The following is a 17,680-nucleotide window of genomic DNA, read 5'->3' as shown; positions in this document are numbered from 1 at the left end:
ACTGAGCTGCTGGAGCCCATGGAGTGGCACACACAGACTGGTGGTTGTGTAACTCACATGGGAGATGGAGGCTGGCAGATTTGTCACATGGTTGATGGCTCAAAGATGATGTGGGAATTTATGGGTTTCTCCTCCTTTCTTCAAAGGAGCAGCAAATCCCTTAGAGTGACATGAAATATTGTCTTTGGCCTTCTCCTTTATGGGGGGTCGTCAAACACTGTCCATATGCACAACCTTTTGAAGCATGAAAATGTAATTTTGAGACTCTAGATATAATCCTGAAGCAGACAGTATAAAATAGAAGAGAGTGAGTTTAATAAAAAATTTTACAATTGCTTGCCAGGCTAAAATCTCATACAGGCCTTAACCCAAACCGACCAAAATCAGAAAGCTGTTGCAGTAGAGGTGATCTGAAATAAAAATCTTTTCAGCTTCTCATATTTAATTGCTGGGACTGTAGAAATCATGTGCTCATTTCTTGAAAGATTATACACATGCCCTCCTGTTGAGAGGTGCCTCCATTTTCAGTTTTAGGTCTCATAGCTGCTCTTCATGTCTTTGTTTTTCCTGGTGCATTCAGTAACTGATACTGTGATCTCTCCTTCAGGTCGAGTTGGACAATGTCACAGGTCTTCTGAACCAGTCTGACAGTAAATCAATCAAATTAGCAAAGGATTTCTCTGCTCTGGAATCACAGCTTCAGGATACACAGGTGAGAGCTTTGGAAACCAAGGCAACTGTGTGTCTGTTACACATTGGTAAAGGGAGAAATTACTCTGGGTGCCATTAAGTACTGATTATACAACAATTCAAAGAAACAAGCTGGTTATTTTCCTTCTGCTTCCTCAGCCTGTGGAACATATGTGACTTTCTCTGTCTTGGGCTTAGAAGTCCTGCTCTTATCACCTTTCCACCTGAGAGCACTTTAGTGCTTCAACTGACTGCAATGCTTTTTGAAGTTCTTAATTTGAGATCTTCATAGTCAAGTGTTTGACACGATGTCTGTGTGTGTGTGCACATGTGTGTGATTTCCAGTAAATTTGTCAAATTAAGCAGAAAGTTTTATTTCCCAGTGGATGTTGAGGAAGTGATAGATTCAAATAATTTTGTATTTTTTCAGGAATTAAATCATCCTTAGTCTTACACTTTGGAAAAAACATGAATTTACAGTTAGCAGAATATGACTCTTAAGGTCAAGCATGGAGTGCTAAAAAGTTTGGAAGGGAAAGGAAGAGCACGTCTATAATAAGTAGCCTTGAACAGTCATTGATGTTTTGTCTACTTACTACTCTTTAAAAACAGACTCAAAGACAGGGCACAATACAAAAATTCTGCACTAGGTTTGAAGATTGGTTAATCTTTACAGATCCTTCAGCTCAAGCGCTGGCAGCATAAGTCAGTCAATGCTGTTGTGCCCTAAGCTGGTAAATGACTTGTGCTGTACAGTTCTGCTGAGACCAACATTGTTTTTAACCATGCAAGAGCACTTGGGCCTGTTGTGTTCCTTTAATACTGGAAGATGAGAGAGACACATAGCAGAGTGCAGTCATGCTATTGTTGGGAAAGGGCTGAATACTTTGTGCTACTTGGAGGACTTGAGAAAGGACTGTGGAAAAGCTTGTGTGTTAAGGTCTTGAGAAAGGCTTGTGTGGCAAGGAGTGTACTTCAATGATTAGAGTGTAGGAGAGAATAGGACCCTTCTGAATATTTTGTTTCTATACTAACTCACTGACAGGCAGTTATTTAAATTCTCTCTTCAGTTGTCTTATTTGTGAACTTAGTTGCATGCCTAAACTCAACTTCAGAAGCCCTCCTGGAAAGAGTGGATGAGGACTGTGAGCCTTTAAATCCAACAAGTGGTGCTGAAGTCCACTGGGGTGTTTGTTTTACAGGAGCTGCTGCAGGAGGAGACTCGCCTCAAACTGAGCCTCAGCACTAAACTGAAGCAAATGGAGGATGAGAAGAATGCTTTCAAGGAGCAACTGGAAGAAGAGGAGGAGGCAAAGAGAAACCTGGAGAAACAGATCTCTATTCTTCAGCAACAGGTACAGAGTCTGCATCCCATAAACCCGTGACTTTAGAGAGGAAGGATAAGTACAGGTCTGTCTTGAGAGAAGTAAGATTTAAATGCAAGAAAGAAGTAAGATTCAAATTGACTTCTAGTAACACAACCTTTCCTGGGCAAGGGTGATTTTGCTGATTTGGGTGAGAGAAGAAAGGAGGAGGTCTCTGATGGTAATCATGTGAACTGCTTGTAGATTTCTGTCCAGGAATTCCTTTGGGAATTCAGTCATACAGTATTATCTGAGCAGGGAGCAGTACCTTCAGAAATGAGCAGACTCTCCTACTTGAAAGTCCTAAACTTCTGGTGTTGGTAAACTGCACAGACTATTTTCTGTGGCTTCATGTGCAATCCTGGTCCTTTAGGCAATAGATGCAAAGAAGAAGATGGATGATGGTCTCGGCTGCCTTGAGTCAGCAGAGGAAGCCAGGAAGAAGCTGCAGAAGGATTTGGAGGGCTTGAGCCAGCGATATGAAGAGAAGACAGCTGCATATGACAAGCTGGAAAAAACAAAGACCCGCCTGCAGCAAGAGCTGGATGACCTCGCTGTGGACTTGGACCATCAGCGGCAGATCGTGTCCAACCTAGAGAAGAAGCAGAAGAAGTTTGATCAGGTATGACTTCAGTCATAAGCATTCAGTAGGTACATCTTATTGATAGGTCTGCTTTAAGAATACCTAAGCAATACTGCTTGGAGAATGCATATTTATTTCTGTACTAAGGCAGAGCACGTAGAGCGGAGAAAAAAGCTTGAATAGAAGTGAATTAATTTTGTTCTATGAATAGGAATTCCTATTCCTATGAATAGGAAGTTAAGCAATGTTCCGTTTCTCAAAGGGATAACATTTATATCAAAACCAAGATGGAGTTTGAAGTGTCATTTGCAAATCATCTCAGAGAAGGTTGAAAGTAATAGGTTGGAGGCCTAGGAAATCAGGGGTTTGTTTACCTGGGGTCAGTGCAGTTGTTAGAGATGGGATGGCACGCTTCATTCTCTGAAGCTGCATTTTCTTGATTCCTTGTATCCATGGAAGAGTACTGTTAAGAAGGCCCTGATGAAAAGATGCATGCTTACCTTGTTAGCAAATGATCAGTATTTCTCAGAATCCTGATGCTGTGCTCCTGTAGCTGTTGGCAGAGGAGAAGACCATCTCTGCCAAGTACGCGGAGGAACGGGACCGCGCTGAGGCAGAGGCCCGGGAGAAGGAGACCAAGGCCCTGTCCCTGGCCAGAGCCCTGGAAGAAGCCATAGAGGAGAAGGCTGAGCTGGAACGAATCAATAAGCAGTTCCGTGCAGAGATGGAAGATCTCATGAGCTCAAAGGATGATGTTGGGAAAAGTGTAAGTATTCTGTTGAAGTGTCTGGGCAGGAAATGTCACACTGTTGATACTGTTACTTCTGTAGTGCAAAAAGCTGATGCCAGTGGTAACACAGAGGAACGTTGTAGAGAATAGTGGATACATTGTGAGTTTGTGAATGTTATGTTTGTATTACATCAGTAAGTGGTAAAGGTGGGTTGGAAATGACCCAAATGAGGCAGTGGCAAAGATGAAAATTACCTGGTATCCTTGTGGCAGAGGTGAGGGTATGGTGCGAGCCTGATATGTAAAATACAGCAATTAGCCAGGCAGTGGAAGACATTACCTCCAATATTAAAAAAAAAAAAAAAAGTTACATTAATGAAGGAAAAGAATCAATTCAGAGGCTAAGAAGTATTTTCTTGGATTCTGTCAGAACCAGAGGTGTCCAGCTCTGATAAGTCTTCACTAAGTCAGGACTGGGCTGACAAATGCTTTTCTCTTCTCCCCACCACCACCTACACACACACAACCAGAACTAACAGTAACTGTGGTTCAGACTGGCAGCCTGCATCTGCCCTAATACAAGGGACAGGTGCAGTGTTCTTGTATCCTGTCTGATGTGAGTGGCTGTTCTTAGCCTTTTTTTCTGTTAGGGTAGATTAAATTGTCTGCACTCTCTGCAGAAACCTCACATGTGGTACTGTGTTGTAGGTCCATGAGCTGGAGAAAGCTAAGCGAGCCCTGGAGCAGCAGGTGGAGGAGATGAAGACCCAGCTGGAAGAGCTGGAGGATGAACTGCAGGCCACAGAGGATGCCAAACTGCGGCTAGAAGTGAACCAACAGGCTATGAAGGCACAGTTTGACCGGGACCTCCAGGGCCGTGATGAACAGAACGAAGAGAAGAAGAAACAGCTGATCAGACAAGTAAGAACTGCTCTGTAAATCCTCAATGCATTCTGTACACAAAGGCACTTGTGTCCAAAGATGGTCAGGCAGACAGTGCCAATCCAAAGATGGTTGTTTATGTTAATACTCCAGGCAATATTGCAAAGCTGTGACAGACTTCCTCCCTTGTGCGTGTGATTGTTCCAATAGTCTCTGTCTATCACAGGAACCCGTGGGGCTTTATTAGTGAGGAATGTCAGCCCCATCCCCCTGCCAGGGAGAATGAAGACAAGTCACATGCTTGCACTTAGGCAGCCTTTGAAAGGGGAATGTGAGAAGTGGGTTCTGGGAAAGGAAGGAGCTGAAATGCTGATGCCTCTGCTGCTCTACACAGGTTCGGGAGATGGAGGCAGAACTGGAGGATGAGCGAAAACAGCGCTCCATGGCTGTGGCTGCCAGGAAGAAGCTAGAGATGGACCTGAAGGATTTGGAAAGCCATATAGACACTGCTAACAAGAATCGTGAAGAAGCCATCAAGCAGCTGCGCAAACTGCAGGTGAAGTGTTGCAGCTGTTTCAGCTGTCAGGGCAGAGTTTTTACCCAGGGAAATGGGATGCAAGATTTCACCTCACCACAACATTGCATCAGTGCCACAAGAGCAGCAGAATCTTGTAGCAGTTCACTGTGAAAGATTTTTTGGCATTTCAAGCATCCTTCTAATCCCAATCTGCCTGTTTAACTCCCAGGGAGACAAGCTGTAGGCAAAGTCCGCTTTAGTGCTTACTTCAAGCACTGTGTTTTTGGAAAGGATTACAGAACTGCAAATCTAGAGGACCTTAAATAACATTTAGGCCTACTCCTGCCCCAAGATGGCTCTGTTGTGCTTTTTAATTCCTGCAAGCAGTTGTCTGACCTGTTCTTAGGAAAAATTAAATCCTCCCTAGATGGTTCATTCTATTCTTTCACAAGAAAGCTTCCTGTACCTTCCCTTCCCCTCTCCATTTATCTGACAAAACTTTTTTTCTACAAAAAGCAATCCTGTTTGCTTCAATTGATATTTTTACATGTTACTTGTGAAATGCAAAAAGGATGATTCCTTTTGTTTTTACAGCAACCTTTGTGGTTCCTGAAGAGTAATTAATCCCTATTTCTGTTTTCCATCCATGTTTCCCATTAGACAAACAAACCATATCTCTTAGTATGAGTGCTCTGAAATTCATCCCTTTCTATTCTCTGTTTTCAGGCACAAATGAAGGATTACATGCGGGAATTGGAGGACACACGTACTTCCAGAGAAGAGATTTTGGCACAGGCCAAAGAAAACGAGAAGAAGCTGAAGAGCATGGAGGCAGAGATGATCCAATTGCAGGAGGTAATGGAATATGCATGAAAGTTAAGAGTTGATTTGTTTTCTTTGGCTAAGAACTATATGCAGCAGTCTAAGCTGGAGTGTTTATTTTCTTTCTTTTGTACTTTTTGTTCTGCTCAAATATGAGGTCCAATTCAAAATGCAGAATTTGGCCCTTTCCTGGCAGCTGTGATAGGAGTGTGCAAAGCAAAGGAAGCTGTGGGGTGGACAGGGAACTGGCCATGTCATAGAATTAGCTTTGGATCATGCTGGAGACCATACCAGCCATTACCAGTAACTCCTTTTTCCTGTGCTGCATTAATTGGTAGTTTCCTACTGGATCACTGTCCGTCTCATTTTCATTCCAGGAACTTGCAGCTGCTGAGCGTGCCAAGCGCCAAGCCCAGCAAGAGAGGGATGAGCTGGCTGATGAGATTGCCAACAACAGTGGTAAAGGGTGAGTAACGTTCCCGGTTTGAGGGAGGAGGAGCTGCTGTGAGAAAACACTTCTTGGCCTGTTTTTTTTTATGTAGACTGTAGCACACACTGTATCCCCTCTGGTCCCTAAAGACTGAGCTAATTTGGTGTACAAGTGGTGAGTTTTCCCCAAGGCATTGATGCCATCAGTGTTGCTTTAATGCTGTCATGACTCTGTGTCCTGTAGAGCACTGGCCATGGAGGAGAAGAGGCGCCTGGAGGCACGGATAGCTCAGCTGGAGGAGGAGTTAGAAGAAGAACAGGGCAACACAGAGATAATCAATGACCGGCTCAAGAAGGCAAATCTTCAGGTACCTGTTCAGGCTGCAGCCGCCCATGGGGGTTCTCTGGTGTTTGTGAATTGTCAAACTGTGTTCTGAGTAATGCCAGCAGCTGCCTTGTGCACAGTGCAGACCCTCAGAAAGCCATAGGTGTGAGCAAGATGAAACAGCTGAATACCACAGTACAGAAAATAGCAGCCAAAATTATGTTAACTCACTGGCTTTGACTGTTTAAAATCACTGGGTAGCTGGAACAATCTCCCAAGTTTATTTAAAACCAAACCAACCCCCTCCTGGTCCCTTTTTTTTTCTATTTAAGGGATATTGAGAAAGTTGATCTGTGACATGCTGCTCCAGCTTGACATGCTGAAGAGTGCCGCAGTGTGTTTGGAAAATGACTTTTCTGCCAATTCTATGCTGTTGCAAATGGACTGAACATATGATATTTGTTAGGCTGCTATAGAAACCGTGATCTTTATCTGCCTGTTGTGTGCCATATTTTGTCTGCCCAACTTTGAGAGTCAAGCATGTTATTTTCTTAGCACGCCAAAGCTAAGGTTCTGGGCTGATGATTTTCCAGAAGGCTCATTAATTCTGATAGATGAGAGTGTAGTTCTCTACATGGTTGACCATCAGCCAGAGCCCTGGCTTGGAAGTAGGCAAGTTCTCGCCCTTTTACCTCTGAAAGTCAGTATTTTTAAGCTGCTGCTTTGTACTGGAAGTAGGCAGACAGCAAATAAACAATAAATTGGTAAAGCACATATATTGGATCCACTTGCCTCAGGATTTTTGTAATTGAGACTGATAAATACTGTGTTAAGTGCCAGACCATGGCCTTAGCCCCAGAGGGCAGTGAATGTGATTGGCAAGTTTAGCTAGTCCTAAGAGGAGGTTGATAAACCTGTTATTCAAGGAATTACTTTGAAAATCTGGGTAAACTAAGATACTTTGAGAAGTGTCCTGCCTTCTCAAAGCTCCCTCTGCATCAGAGTTATTCCAAGTATTCAGCTCACCCTCAGGGTCCTTGTTCTTTTTGAGTCTGAGAAATAAATGAGCCTTTCAGGCAGGAGCACTGGCTGTGCTGAGTCCTTATCTCTGTGTCCGTGCAGATCGATCAGATGAACGCCGACTTGAACGCTGAGCGCAGCAACGCGCAGAAGAACGAGAATGCTCGCCAGCAGATGGAGCGCCAGAACAAGGATCTCAAGCTCAAACTGCAGGAGATGGAGAGCGCCGTCAAGTCCAAGTACAAGGCTACCATCACAGCCTTGGAAGCAAAGATAGCACAGCTGGAAGAGCAGTTGGACATGGAGACAAAGTATGTACTAGGAGAAACTGTCTACTTTACAAGCTTCCATCCCTTCTGGGATTTTAAGCTCTTAATTCTGATTTGTCTGAATGAGAGCTTCATCCTAGGTATACAGGGTAGTAGGGAAGTAAGATCTTGGCACACCTTCCTTGTTTTTCACAGTATTCACTTACAGCTTCTTCTGAATTCAACCACTCCTAAAACTGTAGCTGTGATACGCTTGTTGCCCCTCTGTAGCTCTTGCCCATGTGACATCAGCCTTTTGGTAATTTCTGGGGAACAAAGCTTCCCATCCCCTTTTCTTCCTAAGTTAAGGAGGACTTTTTCTATCTTCCTCACTTTTAACTTGTCCAGGTCAGGTGGTCTTGTTGGGGACAGTGGGAGATAAGCTGTTGTCTGAACCCCCCTGTGTTTGTGTTCAGGGAGCGCCAGGCTGCCAGCAAACAGGTGCGCCGTGCCGAGAAGAAGCTGAAGGACATCCTGCTGCAGGTGGATGATGAGAGGCGTAATGCTGAGCAATTCAAAGATCAGGTGGGTACAGTGCCCTGCAGTGTCTGCGAGTCTTCTGGGGGGCAGGCTTTCCCTTCTGCGACCAAGGCATTCACCATCCTATGGATTTCTCATCTTCTCTGTCACTGTAAGAATTACAAGATGAGACAGATGAAAATGTGATTCTTTTAAAGAAAAACTAGGTCCTCTCAAGTCCTAGGCAATTCCTTTCGGAAAGGGAAGAGGGGCCTTTGGAAACTCTGCTTTTTACTGCTCTAATGGCTGTGCTGCAACTCTGGGGAAACACTGAGTTCTTATTACTTTTTGCCCCATACACGCTCAGGCGGACAAGGCAAACATGCGCTTGAAGCAGCTGAAGCGCCAGCTGGAGGAAGCAGAAGAGGAGGCCCAGCGAGCCAATGCATCCCGTAGGAAGCTCCAGCGGGAGCTGGAGGATGCCACCGAAACAGCGGATGCGATGAATAGAGAAGTCAGCTCCCTGAAGAGCAAACTCAGGTAAGGAGGAGCATTTTGTGCCATGCCTTGGCAGCCAGTGCAGCATGGGCTTTGTGCAGCTGCCCACAGAAAAAAGCAGGGCCAGGTACTTCCCCACCTCATCCCAGAGCCTGTCCTGCCTGTGAGTTCTGTGGAACATTGCTGACATGCCATGTGTCCTTCCCTAGGCGTGGGGACCTGCCGTTCGTCATGACACGCCGGATGGTCCGGAAGGGAACAGGAGAGTCGGTGTCTGACGAGGAAGTGGATGGCAAGGCAGATGCTGGCGACGCCAAAGCTACTGAATAAGTCCTCCCATTTGACCCAGGTTACATGTGAGGGAGTGACCCACCTACCCTCCCCTCTTCCATTGGACTTTCAGCAAACCCTCTCCTCCAAAATTAGCTGGGGACCTGCAGAGCAAGCCCAGGTCTGTGTGTCTGGAGCCATCGGGCATCTGTGTTCCTAGTTTTCTCCCCTTTCCAGTTTCCTAATCCTCTTTGTATTTAATGCCAAAGAGTCAGGGCTCTGAAATTTGACCAGCAGTTTGGCCACTGCAATGGCCTGTAGAACTGTCTGTGCCACGTCTGCTGGTAAATCCTTACAGTTTGGAGGGAGTGGGGCTAGGGACAGATTATTTTTGCTGTAAATCTCCTTTTGTTTTCAATTCTAGCTGCAGGGAAGCTTTGTCCTGTATTCTTTCCCCTCCCTCTTTGTTTGCTCTCGGCAATCATGTTCAGTGACCTCAGACTTCTGCCTCTTTTAATCTGCCCACCAATGTGGTTTGGGAGCAGTTTCAGGAAAAACGGTGTGCTTTGGCCATGGCAATTTGCCCTTTCTTCTTTCATGTGTTTCCAGGGAGGGCTGAAGAGGAAAACTCCTCTTGGGACCGCTTACCTGGGGGACTTGCCAAAGTTGTCTCTGGTATTTTTTCTGGTTTTTTTTCTGGTTTTTTTTTTTTTTTTTTTTTTTTTTTTTCCCTTGTGTCTTTTTTTTTCCCCATTTTTTTTTCTTTTTTCCTCCCTTCTTCTTTTTCCTGTCTGGACAGATCTCTGAAGTGCAATGATGTCCTGTTTGTGTCTCTGCCTCTGAGCGGTTTCATCTAAGGTAGTGTGGACCAGTAGTTAATGACAGGCTGGGAGAGCAGAGTAATGTCCTTGTGCTTGTCTGAGAATCTCTGGGGGACCAAATATATTTAATGGTAATAGTCAGAATCTAGAGGAATTTAATAGGGTAGTGGGCAGAGGGTGGGGATAAGGGGAGGGAAATTCCTCTTATTGACATGTCCAAGCCTCTTGCACCTGCTCTGTAACCAGGTGTTGGGATTAGTTATTGTACACCATTGACTAAGAGTATATTAAAAACCCTTTAATCTGCACAGATATATGTAAGGCCTTTGTATTTCTTGTAATAAGTAATTAAGAAAAAAAAATAAAGGTCTTTATCACTGCCTTTCTCTTGGGACCATGGTTATATATAGATAGTCTTTACTTTTCTACACCGTACACTGGCTGCTGGATTTACCTGTATTCTTAACCATATTGTATATGCTGCATTTAGAACTACTTATGAGCAAAGTAAGATTTAAATATGAAGCACCATACTGTATGCCTGAAGCGCTCTAATGCAGGAGCCTCCTGTCCCAATTGCTGTCACAGAAGAATTTAAATTTTTTTATATAATAAAAGTGCCTTAGCATGTGCCTCAGCTGTGTGTCACCACTACAGTCAGTAATGGTTTACTGGTGCTCCACTGATGTTACCAATAAAGATTATCCATGTGCTGCAGTGTGTGCGTGTGTTGCCCTTCCCTCCTTTCTTTGGTGCAGTGAAGACCCTGTGTGGCCGCAGAAACTCTTTTGTTACATTTTTGCCAGTAATTGAACAAGAAACTTGTGCCCATATTCTGGTCTTTCTGGCTCCTTGGAATGTCGCAAGCACATTCTGGTCCTCCAGCCAGGGCAGGAGAAGCTGGAGTGCAACACCAGCAGCTCCCAACTCCGAGCTCGTCCCTCCCATCCTGTGCTGGCAGAGATTCAGACCTTGCTGAGAAAGTCTGAGCTGGGAGCTGCGGTCGGGGCTGGGCCGGGCCCTGGGTGGCAGCGATGGGGAAGGAGGTGCTGGCTCTCAGCATGAGGGGCCTGAGCTGCCAGCAGGGGCTGCTGCCAGGGCCAGTCTGGCAAACAAGGAGCAGGGAGGGTGCAGCTTACAGGAAACTCCTTCCCTGGGGAGTACACGTGGCTGCTGCCCATGGCGTTTCTGCCTAACCAGATGTTGGGAGGGGAAAAGTCTTCTCATTAAGAAACTTACGTGTAAGTAGAAGTTAAAAAAGCCAAGGGGCAGTGCAGAAGGAGCAGGCACAGTTAACCATGTGCTGCTGCACGAGTAGTTGTAGTCAGTATAAAGGGTCAGTTGAGAATGAGCTGCTTTTGAAGCTGTGTTACACTGGCTGCAGTTTTTGAAAGTCTGGATAAGGATTAAGGCACGAGGGGCTGGATGTAGGTTCATGATGTGTGGAATACAGGCAGTGCTGTGCTGATGTCCTGCATATAGGACTGTTGTTAAAAACACGACTGGACTTAGTGTCATCTGAGAGGTTACTGATTCAGCTGCTTCAATCTTTTTCCAAAGTGTTTTCCAGAAACTTGCAGAGTATCTCTGAGAACACTGAGCCCTTTAAACTGTGTAGAAATTGCTTTCCCATCACAGGATCAACTTGAAATGGCACCACTGGCCAGGCACTGCAGTGATGCAGAGCAGAACCTGTGTGCTTGTGCTGTGAAGACCCTTTTAAGCTCAGGCTTTTTGTGTCCTTAGCCTTGTGCTGTGTGAGGCAGAACACTGCTTGGCTGCTGTTCTGTCCTGTGCAAGGTGGAAAGAGGCTTGTGTCTCTTTTTTTTTTAACTGGCACAGTATTTTTCTTCAGCTTTCCATATTTTTGTGCATCCCCATGGAAGGGACAAAATTAAGTCTCCTATTTACCATTTTCTGCTTTGCAGAGCACAACCTCGAGCCAGGAGATTCTCATGGCTTCAGATTAGTTGCTCTTCTATGACTCTTCAGAGCTGATAAATACTTCACAGTGGTTTTTCGTGGGATTTTGGGGATGGTCTGACTAGATGAATGGTTACAATTGTAATAAGTGTGGAAAAGCCATTGAGCTGGGACCTTTTCTCTGAGGCCTACAAAAAAGTTTCTGCAAGTTGTTGCTGGAGCTCTGTTTGTTGTCTGCACCATCCCGCCCCAGGGCTGATCCCAGCAGGTGGTGGAAAGGATCTCAATTAAAGGAAAGGGCATAGGGAGGTTTTGAGGAGATGTAAGAGATGAAGTTGAATACAAATATTCCTGTCCCTATGCTGGTCCATTCTTCTGGGACAAAGGCTTGACAACCAGATCATTACAGGTAATAAACCAGCTTTAAAAAAATGTTAAATTGTTGCAGGTTATAGTGTGGCCCTCACAAGCCATTGCAGCAGCAGAACTGAGGGGCAGAGCAACCAGCCCAGCCCCGGCCTCTGGGAAACGGAGGTAAAACACCAGACCTGCAGCAGCATCCTGTGCAAAGAGCCGTCTTTCCTGGGGAGCAGCTGAGTGCTCTGCTTGTTCCTGCTGCAGCTTCCCCCAGGGCAGAGCAAGGACAGAGGCCATTAGAGTCAGTTCCAGCTGGGTTCCTGGTCTGCCAGGTTTAGGGTTTAGCTCTCTTCCATTTCTTCCACAAATTGATTCAAGTACCACTTGGTACAAATGGAGAATAAGGGTGCAGATTCACTGGCTGTGAAATGACAGGCACTGGAGTTGGGGGAGCTAGGGTGGAAATTGCGGCTTTCCCAGCCTGGAGTGTGAGGGAGGTCTCAGAGCAGTGGTTTGAATGATCTGAAAATAAAATGCAGGCTGCTGCAGCCCAACTAGAGCTCAGGCAGCTCAGCCTATTCCGGAGATGCTGGAGACAATATTCCCAGTTTCAGGACAGAGAGCTAGTGGATAACTGCTGTCTGTTTGGATTTAATTTTCTTCTCCCTGATGCTCTAGCAGTGGGAGCAAAAGCAGAAGGAAAAGGATAGCAAAAAAAAAAAAACCAACTAAACCAAATCCTTTTTTGTCCTAAATTTGTGACTTCCATCCTTGCTAGCACTTCAAGCCTCTGTGGCTGAGCAGAACAGAGCTGGGCAGCCGTGCAGCAAGAGGAAATGTGAAATGTCTTGAAGCAATGATGGTCTGGTGCATGACAGGGGAGAGGTGCAGGGAGCCAGCTGTTTGTGCTGAGGCAGCCTCCCTCTCTGAGATTTTAAATTTGGGTTAAAAGTACTGAGAAGGACACTGAAAAGCCAGTTAGGTAAAACTACAGCCACTCTTTGGAATGGGCTTGGTTGTGCAGCGGGAGCATTGAGGGCAGGCCACCTTCTCCACTCACCTGCAACAGCTGAGGGTGAGCGCAGGTGGCAGAGGCCGTGGGACACGTGCCCTGCAGGAGAGTCTGCCTTGGAGGTTTCACTATTGCTCAGCTCTCCAGCCCTAAGGAAGAGGAAGTGGAGGACTGATGATGATGGAGTGGTTGGCCTCACAATGCCGAGTTATTCATAATGTGGTTGCTTGCTGCTGATTAAGCTGGAATAATGCTGTGAATGGCTTAATTCAGTACAGCTCTAATTGACTTCTGATGGAATTTGTGCAGAATGTCATGGGTGCTGTGGCAGGGTGTATCACTTGGGACAAATAGATCACTTCCTTAGGCTCCTTTTTAGGAGAAGAGCCATGGCTCAAATCCATGACCTCATTTAAGACTGAGTTTGAAGGAGGGCTCTGTGGCAAGAAAAATTCTTGCTAGACATGAAGTTCTGGTGGCAGAGAGTGGTGGTGCCAATGGAGAGATTTGCCTAGAAGTGCAGGGATGCTGCATTGTACAGCCAAAAGATGTGGGACAGCCTCCACAAGCTTTGTGGGTGAAGCAATGACTTGGTAGAGGAAAGAAAAGGAGAAAGAAAAGGAGAAAGGAAAAAAATACAACAAACTCTTGGAACTGTGATCAAAGGAACTTCCTGCTTTTCATTTCCACTGTATCCAGGGAAACATCTCCCTGTGTTGCCTTATAAAGAAACAGCATTGCACAGGAGCTGAGCCCACCTTTCACTTTTCCCCCCCCAAACTCCTGGTACTGAGGCACCCCTGGTACAGCAGCAAGGGAAGCATCCTTTCTCCTAGCCCAGGCTCTTCCCTTCTGGAATGCTTCACTCAATCCTGAGCTGTCCCTGGGATTTGAGAGAACCCTGGCAAAATTTCCCAGCCCTGCAAGCTGCTGGATGGATGCAGGCTGCCCCACGGCCAGCAGGCATGTGTTGAAAGCTTGTTTCATTTCCTTCTCAGCACTTCCCCATGAGAGCTGAGAGGGCATGGGGGCTGCATGCACCCTGTCCGTGCTGCCAAGTCCCTCCTGGATCAGAGCTGGCTCTTTCGGACCCCATTTCTGCCTCCCAAAGCTAGTGCAGGTGCAAGCAGCTCAGCTCTGGAGGAGAGACGGCTCCAGCCTCAGGTGAGGCTCTTTGCTTGCCTAAGTATTAGTGCTGTCTCTAGGAATTGCAGCAGGCTTTGAAGCTGAGGTTATGGGCACAGCCAAAACAAGTTTTAATGAGGTAACACAGCCCAATTTGCTGTGCAGGCTTTTGATCCTGTGGGCTGTCGATGTGCTTGTGCAGCTCACGGCTCGCCAGCTCATCGTTTTCGGAAGCACGAGGCACCCGGCTGTCTTGCCCTGATGTGTCCTTGTGGGTAAGGCACGGATAAAGCTCTTGATCAGCTTTTGCTTGAAGCTCAGCTCACCATTTCCCTCTCACCTGCGAAGTTTCTGGGAGGTGACTTCAAGGTCACGGCTTATGCTCCAGCATGGATCTGCAGTTAAACTGCAGCAGGACCCCACACAGGGAAAGGTGCCAGGTTTGTGCTGTCTGGGTTTGTTCAGGCGCCTGCTGTGAGGCTGGAGGGGACTTATCTGCATCCCAACACTTCTCCTTTGCTAAGGGAAGCGCTCACCTCTCTGTGCTGCAGCCAAGGAATTTGGTTCAGAGGAGAGATGGCCAGCGCAGCTGCGCTAGAGGATAACACAGACTCTCTGCAGCGTAGGAGGAAATTACACCGGGAATAAAGCCCCACCTACCTCAGAGGTCGTTTGCCAGCGCTGCTTCCATGGGCAGGTGAGAAAACCAGAACTGCTTGAACAGAAAAGATGCTGGGGCCCAGCACCTGCATTTGTGGGGCTGACTCGTGCAGGGCAGGCAGTCTCACTGCCACCATGGAAGTGTCAGGACAAGGATGGGACTAGCATTCCAGTGGCCAAGGATAAGTCAGCATGTGCAGCATGCCTGCAGGACTGGTATAGCATGGCCCTAAACAGAGCATAGTTTCAGAGGAAACCAAGGAAGAGCCAAGCCTGGCAATGCATCCCCATGAAGGGACCTGACAGGTTTGCTTCGGGCAGAGGATGAAAGGGGATTAGGGAGAAAATCACAGAGGGAGATCAAATAGCTTCTCTGTGGCTCCTCTCCCATAACCTGGGAGCAAAGAGATATGGGATGGAGAAAGCGGGCACCCATTCCAGGGACATGGGGCTTGGCAGGGGCAGAGCTGTGTCCAGGGTTATCATGCAGCATCATTTCAGAACTGCTTCTCTCCAAACCAAGATTTCAAGGTCCCGATCCCCTGAGTGGACAGAGCAGTTGTTCCCTGTTCTGCTGTCCAGGATCTGGCAGATCAGTTCCCCTGAATCTTCCCCCTGCATTCCCCTGGCACCTCTATGAGCTGTGCTAGAGGATGCCTGCTCTCCGTGGGGCCGCAGTACCTATGGCTTGCCCAGCAGGAGAGGCTGCTTCACGACCTTGCAACGAACTATTAAAAGCAACAAGATGATTAAAATAAACTGTTATGGGACATTCACTCCAAACAGAAAGCATGAGCTGGATTCTGTCATTTCCCAGGAAAGTTAATCTGTGTCTGCAGGCTGCCATGAAGTTGGGAGGCGCTCAGGCAGTGCTGGTGGGAGGCTCCTCCAGCTAATTTCTCTACTGGCAAGGTGTGTGGGGGCAGCATTGCTGTGGGCAGCTGGCTCCGTTTTCCCTGTCAAACAAAGCCTTTTCCTGGCCACCGGGGTGGAATAAGCAAACACCTCCCAGCAGGCACGGTGGCGGGAAGAGCTGGCTCTGGAATTGCCTGTGCTCTGCTCCTGGCCGCAGCAGGGCCTCGGCTGTGCTGCAGAAGGGTGAGAGGGGCTTGGGTGGGAGCCCATGGGGCACCTCTTGGTCACTGTCCCGCTTGCTGGGACATCCCACCGAGGCAGAGAGCGCTCCCTGTGAATTGTAGTGGGCTAGTTGGACTTTCATCCAGCCAGAAGAGCCCACAGCTCCCTTCTCCACTTAGTTTCCTCCAGCACAAATCAGAGATTCCTTGAGACTCCTCCAGCTGATCCCAGCAACACTCCCACCTGCCCAACAAGGGACCCTGTCTCTATGCACACAGGTAACCCCACTAATGTTGCTAAAAAAGAGGCCCTTAGGCTCCTATTTAAGCTGGGGGTAAATTGACTGCCACTGCCCAGGTACCTTTGCTGGGGAGGATCAGAGACACCCAGTCCCAGGTTTCCCAGCCCTGTGTCCTCCTGACACTGCTGGGGACACATCTGGTGTGAGCAGGGCTGACCTCTCCTCTTTGAGTTGCTGGGTGAGAGTGAACCAAGCAGCAGAGACGGGTTGCACAGGCAGCAAAATTTTGCTCTAACATAATTTGTTCCCTTTACCTGCTTAGCTTTTAGATTCTGCCTTTTCTTTTTCTGTTGCAACTGGCACAGCCCTTCTTGCTAACCCGGGCAGTTACTGTGCCAGGACAGGGATTGCTCCCAGGTGGTTTTGGTGCTACTGCTTTCTGGTTTTCTTCAGCAGTGAATAGATAAAATATTTCTCCTCTCCTCTCCTCTCCTCTCCTCTCCTCTCCTCTCCTCTCCTCTCCTCTCCTCTCCTCTCCTCTCCTCTCCTCTCCTCTCCTCTCCTCTCCTCTCCTCTCCTCTAAAACCTTTGATGCCAAGATTCAGTCACAGCACAACATTTAACAGAAAATAAGTGCTCATGGCAATTCCTGCTCTGCAATTTAAACTTCTGTCCTCTTTTTTTTAAAAAAAAAAAAAAAAAAAGGAGAAGTAAAATCTGGGGACCTGAGGATCTAGTAGATCTGGTAGGATCCCACTGCTAAACTACTGCCTTAGAGCATGACATGGAAAGTGTGGAAGGAGAATACCAGCTGTGACTGATGGACTGGGATGCGTTTAAAAATTAAGTACCTCAGAGAACTAATGAAGAATGGCTGCAGCTGAAGAAATTTCTCGTGGGTTGAAAGCTGGAGGAAAGAGATGAATTATCAACGATCCAGCAGGTGAAAGGGGCTGCCTTATTTATTTCCGAAGCACAGCGAGACTCGATGTGTACTTACCTGTGTTGATTATGAGCCCTGCTGAGCTTGATTATAATTCGCTCTCCGGGGCGATCGTGCTGCGCTGGCAGCAGGGAGGAAGTGCAAAAGGAATTTGTCTGTGCCAGGATGAAATGTGATTACTGGCTGCACGCTGCAGCAGGGGCTTGTTTCTGGGGGTTGGGGATCCCACACCTCTCAGGTATCCTATGAGTGCTAAAGCACTAGAGGGAAGTTTATATTTTTGGCCTGTTTCTGACTGGTTGGTGCCATGACACCTAACCTGGCACTCGGTCACAGCACAGAGCTGACAGTGTGAGGTGATCTCTTTGAAACAAAGCAACAGCTGGGTAATAGCTTTCTATGAAAGGGAGAGCTTTGCTATAACCTAATTCTAAAGCAGCTGCCCCACAGCCATGGAGGAGCTGGAAACTGCTTTAACAGTGGTTTTAGTTAGAGCTCGAGCAGTTTATGGACAGGATTACCTGGTGTGATGTCTGTGCCAGCAGATTTCTGGGCTCAGTGACAGGGGACAGCCATGGGCAGCCTAAGCAGGGATTTTGGGGATGTTGCAGAGGGATTTGGGGT

General features: G+C 47.0%; 1 protein-coding gene across 1 annotated transcript in view; it reads left to right on the top strand.

Moving 5' to 3' along the window:
- Positions 1–10,435, top strand: part of MYH9 (myosin heavy chain 9) — a 70,098-nt gene extending 59,663 nt beyond the window's left edge. The window contains exons 29-41 of the mRNA XM_068191128.1: positions 608–712; positions 1,893–2,045; positions 2,428–2,676; positions 3,191–3,403; positions 4,076–4,288; positions 4,644–4,805; positions 5,493–5,621; positions 5,966–6,054; positions 6,262–6,385; positions 7,465–7,673; positions 8,087–8,195; positions 8,497–8,669; positions 8,837–10,435. Coding sequence (XP_068047229.1) covers positions 608–712; positions 1,893–2,045; positions 2,428–2,676; positions 3,191–3,403; positions 4,076–4,288; positions 4,644–4,805; positions 5,493–5,621; positions 5,966–6,054; positions 6,262–6,385; positions 7,465–7,673; positions 8,087–8,195; positions 8,497–8,669; positions 8,837–8,957 — 2,049 coding nt within the window. The 3' untranslated portion in view covers positions 8,958–10,435. The remainder of the gene's footprint in view (positions 1–607; positions 713–1,892; positions 2,046–2,427; positions 2,677–3,190; positions 3,404–4,075; positions 4,289–4,643; positions 4,806–5,492; positions 5,622–5,965; positions 6,055–6,261; positions 6,386–7,464; positions 7,674–8,086; positions 8,196–8,496; positions 8,670–8,836) is intronic.
- The last annotated feature ends 7,245 nt before the right edge of the window (positions 10,436–17,680 follow it).

This window comes from Anomalospiza imberbis, chromosome 5 (assembly GCF_031753505.1).
Source record: "Anomalospiza imberbis isolate Cuckoo-Finch-1a 21T00152 chromosome 5, ASM3175350v1, whole genome shotgun sequence".
NCBI lineage: Eukaryota > Metazoa > Chordata > Aves > Passeriformes > Viduidae > Anomalospiza > Anomalospiza imberbis.
This window is presented reverse-complemented; position numbering and strand designations above follow the sequence as displayed.